This window comes from Zootoca vivipara, chromosome 6, assembly GCF_963506605.1.
Source record: "Zootoca vivipara chromosome 6, rZooViv1.1, whole genome shotgun sequence".
NCBI classification, from domain to species: domain Eukaryota; kingdom Metazoa; phylum Chordata; class Lepidosauria; order Squamata; family Lacertidae; genus Zootoca; species Zootoca vivipara.
This window is the reverse complement of record NC_083281.1, coordinates 56,166,076-56,176,446: the sequence shown is the minus strand read 5'-3', so window position 1 is coordinate 56,176,446 and position 10,371 is coordinate 56,166,076. Positions and strand designations below refer to the sequence as shown.

At 42.8% G+C, this 10,371-nt stretch overlaps 1 protein-coding gene across 1 annotated transcript; it reads left to right on the top strand.

Annotated features, from left to right (window-relative positions):
• Positions 1 to 4,902: 4,902 nt before the first annotated feature.
• On the top strand, positions 4,903 to 9,807 carry THAP11 (THAP domain containing 11). Its single transcript, XM_035121013.2, has one exon. The coding sequence runs from the start codon at positions 5,086 to 5,088 to the stop codon at positions 5,902 to 5,904; it is 819 nt and encodes a 272-aa protein (XP_034976904.1). The 5' UTR covers positions 4,903 to 5,085; the 3' UTR covers positions 5,905 to 9,807.
• Positions 9,808 to 10,371: the final 564 nt, after the last annotated feature.

The window sequence follows — 10,371 nt, the reverse complement described above, 5'->3', positions numbered from 1 at the left end:
CCGTTTCCCTAATCAGATTGTTTAAGACTGAGAAATAGGAGGATGTCTAGATTTACAGCATTCCTCGAACTACTGAATAAACTAAGGATGCAGAACGCGCGGCTCTGCAGATGTTGTTGGACTATGACTCCAGTTAGCCCTGATCGTTGGTCGGCAATATCTGAAGGCTCCCCCATCCCAGGATCAAACACTCAGACAATATAGTAGGCTAGCCCTTGGCTGTGCCCTAATAATAAATATTCATATTGCTGTAACTTAAGAGTGGTGCAGTGAAAGTTCTTGCATATATGAAGTTCAGCTCGGGATATTTTAGAATAGTATAAATCCAGAATCACAGTACTGTACTAGCTACAGTGCGTCTCAATATATGAAAACATGTCTGTAAAAGGGTTAACCCATAGAAAATGAACTGAAAGGGCAGTTCTTCTTTTGCAGCCATGTTGATTTTTGCTGCATACACACAATACTGTACATTCAAAGCACACTATTCTCCCCCAAGAAGTTCTGTGAACAGTTGTTTGCTAAGGGTGCTGTGAATTGTAGCTTTGTGAGGGGTAAACTATAGTTCCCATGATTCTTTTGGGGAAAGAAATATGGTTTAAATGTATGATGTACAGCCTGGTGCTTTTAGAATTTCATTGTTATTTAACTCTAACTTTTACATTTCCCTCACACACCTTTGTGGTGTATGCATGCATGCCAGTTGAGGATTACTGAATTTGATGAAGTGGATTTCAGTGCACAAAAGCTTATGCTGTAGTAAATGTATTAAGTTTTTGCTGTTTATGTTGGAAATTGTGTCCCTAGATATACCTTTAAAGCACATTCGAAACACATTATTTCCTACAAAGAATTCTGAGCACTGCAATTTAGTCCTCACTGCACTAATTCTCAGCAACCTTCAACAAACTACAAGTGCCCAGAATCATTTGACATAAATAATGTTCTTCAAATATGCTTTAAAGGTACAGTCAGTGTATACACAGCTAATTAATTAAAAGTGCTAAAGGCACAAAAAGTGCGGTCAGTTAGTAAGATACTTGCATATATGTAATTTCACTTCTGGTACTTCTTTTTTGGCCTGTTGTATCTGCATTATAGTCTGTTACATTGTGCTTTTAATTTTTAATATGTAAGTTTTTATTTTTTATATTATTGTGCCTTTTAATATTGTTACAAAAGCCTGGTGCCTGCCCCTCTCTCTGCCAAGCGATGGCAATAGCCCATGAGTTCTCAGGCACACACACAGGGTCTGTGTTCCTTTTGAGAATAGAAGACACAGAATAGAAGTCGTGCTTTAAGAAATATGGTTTATTCACCTATTTACACCTTCAGTCTGCATGGAGGGAATCAAGATTTTACAGCATGGCCTAAGCCATTACAAGCAACTCTTCCTCTGCCTGGCCAAGATGGATCTCAGCCCTTCCTCCTTCTTCTTCCCAGGAATCCCTGCTTCAAAACTCTTTCCCTATCTACTCAAACACAGAGTTATCCCAGCAACCTTTATGACATCTGACTCCCCAGGGCAAAGGATCCTTCTCTGATGTCTTGTTGTTGTCAGGGAATATTTCCTAAATGTTGATGGGTGAAGGATTGGTTTTCTGTGGACTATGTGTCTGCTATGTGTGTGCCCCTTCATGGATCACTGCCTTGTCATGGCGAAGGGGCTTAAATAACTTAGAGAAGTTATGTTTTGACCAAATGTGATCCACCTGGAGAAGGAACCGGCAAGCCACTCCAGTATCCCTGCCAAGAAAACTCCATGGACAACAGGCATATAAAAGTTATGATGCTGGAAGATGAGCCCCTCAGGTCGGAAGGTGTCCAACATGCTACTGAGGAAGAGTGGAGGACAAGTACAAGTAGATTCAGAGCTGATGAAGTGGCTGGGCCAAAGCCGAAAGGTCGCTCAGTTGTGGATATGCCTGGAAGTGAAAGGAAAGTCCAATGCTGTAAAGAAAAATATTGCATAGGAATCTGGAATGTAAGAACCATGAAGGAAGGTAAGCTGGATGTGGTCAAAAATGAGATGACAAGAATAAATATTGACATCCTGGGCATCAGTGAACTAAAATGGAAGGGAATGGGCGAATTCAGTTCGGATGACTATCATATCTACTACTGTGGGCAAGAATCCTGTAGAAGAAATGGAGTGGCCCTCACAGTCAACAAAAGAGTGGCAAAAGCTGTACTAGGATGCAATCTCAAAAATTATAGAATGATCTCGATACGAATCCAAGGCAGACCTTTTAACATCACAGTAATCCAAGTTTATGCACCAACTACCAATGCTGAAGAAACTGAAATTGACCGATTCTATGAAGACTTACAACACCTTCTAGAAATGACACCAAAGTAGGATGTTCTTCTCATTATAGGGGATTGGAATGCTAAAGTAGGGAATCAAGAGATAAAAGGAACAACTGGCAAGTTTGGCCTTGGAGTTCAAAATGAAGCAGAGCAAAGGCTAATAGAGTTCTGTCAAGAGAACAAGCTGGTCATCACAAACACTCTTTTCCGACAACACAAGAGATGACTCTACACATGGATATCACCAGATGGGCAGCATAGAAATCAGACTGATTATATTTTCTGCAGCCAAAGATGGAGAAGCTCTATACAGTCAGCAAAAACAAGACCTGGAGCTGACTGTGACTCAGATCATCAGCTTCTTATAGCAAAATTCCAGCTTAAACTGAAGAAAGTAGGAAAAACCACTGGGCCAGTAAGATACAATCTAAATCAAATCCCTTATGAATACACAGTGGAAGTGAGAAACAGGTTTAAGGATTAAGATTTGGTGGACAGAGTGCCTGAAGAACTATGGATGGAGGCTCGTAACATTATACAGGAGGCAGCAACGAAAACCATCCCAAGGAAAAGGAAATGCAAGAAAGCAAAATGGCTGGCCAACGAGGCCTTACAAATAGCGGGGGAGAGGAGGCAAGCAAAATGCGAGGGAGAAAGTGAAAGATACAGGAAACTGAATGCAGATTTTCAAAAAATAGCAAGGAGAGACAAGAGGGCCTTCTTAAACGAGCAATACAAAGAAATAGAGGAAAACAATAGAATGGGGAAAACCAGATATCTGTTCAAGAAAATTGGAGATATGAAAGGAACATTTCGTACAAAGATTACCATAATAAAGGACAAAAGTGGTAAGGACCTAACAGAAGCAGATGACATCAAGAAGAGGTGGCAAGAATACACAGAGGAATTATACCAGAAATATATGGAGGTCTTGTACACCCCAGGTAGTGTGGTTGATGACCTTGAGCCAGACATCTTGGAGAGTGAAGTCAAATGGGCGTTAGAAAGCACTGCTAATAACAAGGCCAGTGGAAGTGATGATATTCCAGCTGAACTATTTAAAATTTTAAAAGATGATGCTGTTAAGGTGCTACACTCAATATGCCAGCAAGTTTGGAAAACTCACCAATGGCCAAAGGATTGGAGAAGATCAGTCTACATCCCAAGCCCAAAGAAGGGCAGCGCCAAAGAATGCTCCGACTACCGCACAATTGCACTCATTTCACACGCTGGCAAGGTTATGCTCAAAATTCTACAAGGCAGGCTTCAGCAGTATGTGGACCAAGAACTCCCAGAAGTGCAAGCTGGATTTCGAAGGGGCAGAGGAACCAGAGACCAAATAGCAAACATGCGCTGGATTATGGAGAAAGCTAGAGAGTTCCAGAAAGACATATACTTCTGCTTCATCGACTATGCAAAAGCCTTTGACTGTGTCGACCACAGCAAACTATGGCAATTTCTTAAAGAAATGGGAGTGCCTGATCACCTCATCTGTCTCCTGATAAATCTCTATGTGGGACAAGAAGCTACAGTTAGAACTGGATATGGAACAACTGATTGGTTCAAAATTGGGAAAGGAGTACGACAAGGTTGTATATTGTCTCCCTGCTTATTTAACTTATATGCAGAATTCATCATGCAAAAGGCTTGACTAGATGAATCCCAAGCCGGAATTAAGATTGCCGGAAGAAATATCAATAACCTCAGATATGCAGATGACACAACCTTGATGGCAGAAAGTGAGGAGGAATTAAAGAACCTTTTAATGAGGGTGAAAGAGGAGAGCGCAAAATATGGTATGAAGCTCAACATCAAAAAAACTAAGATCATGGCCACTGGTCCCATCACCTCCTGGCAAATAGAAGGGGAAGAAATGGAGGCAGTGAGAGATTTTACTTTCCTGGGCTCCTTGATCACTGCAGATGATGACAGCAGTCACGAAATTAAAAGATGCCTGCTTCTTGGGAGAAAAGCAATGACAAACCTAGACAGCATCTTAAAAAGCAGAGACATCGCCTTGCCAACAAAGGTCCGTATAGTTAAAGCTATGGTTTTCCCAGTAGTGATGTATGGAAGTGAGAGCTGGACCATAAAGAAGGCTGATCACCAAAGAATTGATGCTTTTGAATTTTGGTGCTGGAGGAGACTCTTGAAAGTCCCATGGACTGCAAGAAGATCAAACCTATCCATTCTGAAGGAAATCAGCCCTGATTGATTTGGCTTCAATTGTATTTACTTCCAGGTAAGCATGCACAGGAGGAGTCGAAATAAATTCCAGCGAGGAGCCTTGTTAGTCTGCTGCAGCAAACAAATAAGAAGTTCTGAGGCACCTTAAAGACTAACAAATATTATTATGGCACAAGCCAAAACAAAGGCCAACTATTTATATTTATTTATTGCCTCATAAAGTCTCCAGCCACCTTCCAAAAAAGTTATGGGGCTCGCGGAGGATTGTGGGAAGCTGGAGAGCGCGCGTGGAATACCCAGCCCGATTTCTCTCCCGCTCTTCTGTGGCAAACTTAAACACTCCCGTTGCTGCCCCGCCCAGTGGTGCCTTGTGGGAAACGTAGTTCCGGCGGCGGCGCGGTGCTTTGTGGGGCGGGTAGTTCCGTTTCCTGTGGCGCTGTTGCGGAGAGCGGTCTACTGTGGCGGTGGCGGAGGAGGCTCGCCTTGTCGTTGGGACTCGGCATCGGGAGGCCTTGTGGGATCTGTAGTCCCGGCTGCCTCGGCCCGCCGAGGGAAAGGAGGAGGGCGCAGCGAAACACCACACAGACCATGCCCGGGTTCACGTGCTGCGTGCCAGGCTGCTACAACAACTCGCACCGAGACAAGGCGCTTCACTTCTACACCTTCCCGAAGGACGCGGAGCTGCGCCGCCTTTGGCTGAAGAATGTGTCGCGGGCCGGAGTGAGCGGATGCTTCAGCACTTTCCAGCCCACTACGGGCCACCGCGTCTGCTCCGAGCACTTCCCCGGCGGGCGCAAGTCCTACCTGGTGCGGGTGCCCACCATCTTCCCCTTGCGGGGCGTCAACGAGCGCAAGGGCGCCCGTGGGAACAGGCGCGCACGCCACGCCCCCGCGCCTCCCCAGGCGCCCGCGGTCGCCGCCGCGCAAGCCGCGGTCTTGCTCGCTTTGCAGGAGGGAGCTGCTGCCGCCGCCGCGGCTGGACAAGGTGTGCCCCGGGGAGGAGGTGCAGGAGATGATGTGAAGCCTATGGACCTGACCGTGCAGGTGGAGCTGGGAGGCCCTGGGGCGATGCTCGGGGCCCCAGGGGCGATGTTGGGAGGCCCTGGGGCGATGCTCGGGGGCCCTGTTAGCCTGGCGTTCCTTACAGATAATGGGCCCCTGGTAGATAGCCCGCCAGACCACTCATACTCACTGTCATCGGGTACCACGTCGGAGGAGTTGCTGCGCAAACTGAACGAGCAGCGGGACATCATTGCTCTGCTGGAGGTGAAGATGAAGGAGATGAAGGGCAGCATCCGCCGCCTGCGCCTGGCCGAAGCCCAACTCCGTGAGGAGATCCGGGAGAAGGACCGCCTGCTGCATGCTGCCAGTATGGGAGGGGTGGCTCGCAAGCGCCATGGTCTCTGAGACATACGTGTCCTCCTTAGGATTGGGGTCCTGCTCTTCAAGTTGCTTGTTTCGTGTAGGGCAGGGGACCGAACACAAATTGACCTGTGTGGTATTGTTTGCAAACAGAAGTGGCAAGAAATGCCCAGACAGGACGACGGGGGTGGGTGGGTGCAGACAGGCAGCCAGTTGTAGCAAGGACAAATGGTGCTCCACAGCTTGGTGTGGTGTTGCTGCCCAAGATACATTTTTGGTCCCTTTCAGTCAGGTCTACACTGTGTCAGGCAAATCACCAGTTCTTGACTATGTACTGACAACATTTCCTTCTCCTGTCAGGAAGCCCAGGGTGGTGTGTGAGCAGGCCCACACTTAACTGGACCCACACACTCACTTTTTACATGTTTTTTTCTGTGAGAAGTACGCACCAGGAGTTGGCTACAACCATATTTTTATGTACATAAAAAAGATGGGTACAGTCTGGATTATTGGTTATCAGCTGATGCTCTACTCATATTATGCACTGTTCAAAGCACAGTAGCAGACACCAGCTGCTTTGGTACTCTCAGTAATGTTGATTCTGTGAGAGTTGGTCCATTTTTAGCATTGCTGGGAAAATGTCTCTAATAAAGCTGGATGTTTCCATTAAGTGGGCGGGTGTAGGGCTATGAGCTTCTGTCACCAGTGGGATTAAATTTAGTGCAAAGCTAATTTTGAGGAACAATAACAGTTACTTTCTAGACAAGCACACTCGGGTTGTAAACCATTTACTCTGGAATAGTCTAGTGAAAGTCATGGCACTTTCCTATGATTATTCTGCAGTAAATGTCTTGGTGATCAACGCCTTAGAAACCATGGCCACCGGTGGATTTTGTTTGTTTCTCTTTATGGAAAGAGAGAGAAAATGTGGGTTGTCATCCACCCACCCACAAACTACTGATATGCCATTTTTGATGCCAAGTTCATTCTTAATCATTAAAGAGGGCAACTGGAGTCTGTATTCCTAGGATGCAGTTATATTTGCTGTTTTGCCCTTTTTCTGTTTCTAGTTTCAAGGGATTATTGTAGCCATGCCATAGTTGGATGACTCCCTGCCCGTCATGGCATACAACAACTGCTTCTTTTATTTCAGCAATGATTCAATATTCTCTGGTGTAAACCAGTATTATGTGGTATATTTCCTTTTCACATATAATATACTGGGATGCAATCTGGCTAGCATAAGAAGAATGAGGTTATGTTACAGTGGCTCTACCAACCTTTCATACTTCTAAACAAATTTGCATTCTAACACTCTCTGTTAAGAACCTGGAAGATGTTAATGTCACAACCATGGACTGATAAATTTGTGAGATACACTTGTACTTTTCAGATATTCATGAGCCAGTTTGCATCTCCATGGATATGAACATTATCCCTCTTTAAAGATGGATAGAGATGAGAGAGCAGCCTGCCATATAGCCTGATTGACTTTTGTCAGAAATAGATGAACCCCCTCCCCAACAATATTTGTATGTCTGTGTAGCACCAAATAGATGCTTCTGATTATTGTATTCAGTGTGGTTGATGATATACTTCAAATAAGAGTCCACAATGGTGTGTGTACTCTGCATGGCTATGCAGAGAATGCCATAACATCTCATTTCACAAAGCAAGAAAAACACAATGCAATAGCTAGAGTTTTTGAGTTTATCAAGCCCATAACTAAAAATCAAAACTGTAGGCATGTAGATTGGCTTGCATTTCCAAGTGTAAAAATACCTTTGGTTGAAACTATTGTGACTGGCAGGGATTGGCTAGTGTCAGGATGGCCATCTACCCTGGTTTTTTTCTCTTTCTTTTTTGTTACAGTATTTTTTATATTTTATATAACAAATCTCAAATAGAAACCACAAGCTTGTATTGCTTATATACATTGTATATACCAATAACAGTAAAAGCAATGAAGAAAATATTTTTTTAAAATGGAGAGGGGGAGATTCCCTCAAACAACTAAAAAGCTTGAAAAAAATACCATAAAGAAAACCTATTTCTTACATGTCCCTTGTTCGTCTGACTATATATACTGTAGGTCGTAAGACATGTTCAATTATTGGTGTAATTGACTCCACAGTTTATTGCAGGAGGCAGCAGCACACCATAAACTCTAACCTCATTGGATTTCATGGATGTTCTGCTGTAGTCATTGGGTAATTGGTCTGTTGTTTGAACAAGATAGTAGACTGTATCAAATTATTTGACTAGAAGTTGCTAGAATATGATCCAGCTTGTAACTAGTATTTTTTATTTAATTACTATCTTCTTTTCCCAATCTTAACAGATTTCTGTACTGCCCCCCCCCAATACTTCTGAAGTAGGGAAGAAAACTACAGACACATTTACTGCCGTATGTTGTGCTTAGGTCAAGTTTGGTCACACAGCTTGCATTTTGCTCTGTATGCATCTGTTGAGACCTTAAGCAGCACACTAGTTTTCTTTCTTTGTAAATAGACGGTGCATTCTAGCTGGCTGAGAGTGTTTCGAAAGTGTGTTGTGACAAGTTGTGGTACTTTTCTACTATTCATTATGCACTAAAATACTTTCAGTTGCTTGGATTACTGGACTGGTTATCTATTGGACTGTTCTAGTTTACTGGTTATCCTGAGGTGCTAGCAAATATACTTAATTTGAATAAAATATATTTTGTTTTTGTTATACTGCCGTCTGTAATTTGTCTGTAACATCTAATACTTCTTTCTTCCTCCACCTACTCCATGGCATTTGCCTGTTTCTGCTTTGATTAAACACATTTCAGTGTTTTGTTTTCTATCTCATTTGGTTAAGAGACTTTTATTTGCAAGGTCTTCTTCTTTGGCGATCACTTGTAGCCAAGTAAGATTGTCTTCCATGAACACGGTCTTAACAGTGAGTCCGTTCTGGATCCACACGTCCTTCCACAGTGGGGACATACCGGTAGGTTTCCAGATGGGAGTTGATCATGGTCAGGCTTTGCCAAACATGCCTTCCTCTGAGCACGTTTCTCCCTTTCGTCCTGAGTTCGAGCATCTTCAAAGTACATGACGCCTTTGGTAAAGGCTGTTCTCCAGTTGGAGTGCTCACAGGCCAGTTTCCTAATTGTTGGTGTTTAAACTACATTTTTTTAGATTTACCTTGAGAGAGTCTTTAAAACTCTTTTGTTGACCATCAGCATTAAGCTTTGGAATAGAGTAGTTGCTTTGGAAGATAATAATCAGGCATCCAAACAACACTTTCCAACGTTACACCAATGAGTTTGATTTGTGGCGCTGCAGAGGGGTTGTTTTGTGCTTGTTGGTGCAGCACTTTGGTTTTGTGGATGTTGAGTGATAGGCCAAGCTTTTCGTAAGCTTCTATGAAGATATTTAGGATGGTTTGGAGGTCATCTTCTGAGTGTGCACATGCTACATTGTCATCAGCATACTGAAGCTCTATGACAGAAGTTTTGGTCTTTACTTACTCTTTGCTTTCAGCCTACTCAGATTAAAGAGCTTTCCATCTGTTCGATATATGATTTTTACTCCAGTGAGGAGTTTCCCTTCAACAAAGTGTAGGATCATGGCGATGAAAATAATAAGTAGAGTTGGGATGATAACATAACCCTGTTTAACACCTGATCCCACTCTGAATGGTTCACTTTGAGAGCCATTGTTATCTGGGATGGATTTTCGGAGGATGCCTGTGCGTGAATTTGCTTTATGTGTGTAGATCAGTGCACGCTGACCAACACACAATCTTCGCAGTAAAGCTCTATTCCGATGGCATGAGTATCACAATGACTGGTAGATTCTTATCTGCTGCAGCCTTCATCCGCCTTCACAACCCTTGTAACATACCGCTTGTTATCTTCTGCCTGTTCTGCCATTGAGGACTTCTTGGCTCATTCTTTGTCTAGCTCCTTCCCTTTGACTTTACCGCCTTTTTTTTTTTAAATGTTTTTTATTTATTTCAATCATTAAAAAACATACATATATTTACATACAAATTAAGACAAAAAGAAACACCAAATATACAATATATCATTTGATTTACATTTTAGCAATCAAAAAAAAAAAAATAGAAAGACACGGAAAAAGAAAAAGGAAAGATGAAAAAAAGGGAAGAAGAAGAAAAAGAAAAAAGAAAAAGAAACAGAAAAGGCGAGAAAAAAAAATACAAAAATTACAAACAATACGTAAAATACCAACAACTTCCAGTCATCTCCCTGTAGCTAGTACTATTCGTTTTCATCATCCGCAAAATAAATTCCTTATTATCTATCTCTTTACCCTTCACCTTGGTTCGGTTTTGTCTGCTTGGGGTGTTATTTACTTAATTGTTTTTATATACTCATCAAAAATCCTCCATTCCTTTTTTATTCTTTGTCTTGTTTGCCCTCTAATTCTCCCAGTGGTTCTGGCTAGCTGTGAGTATTCTTTCATTAGTATTTGCCAATCTGTTATACTAGGGGTGTTTCTACTTTTCCAGTTCCTAGCG

Bases quoted from the DNA above. Each gene is read 5' to 3' on its own strand.
- THAP11 (XM_035121013.2), top strand. From the start codon at position 5,086: ATGCCCGGGTTCACGTGCTGCGTGCCAGGCTGCTACAACAACTCGCAC.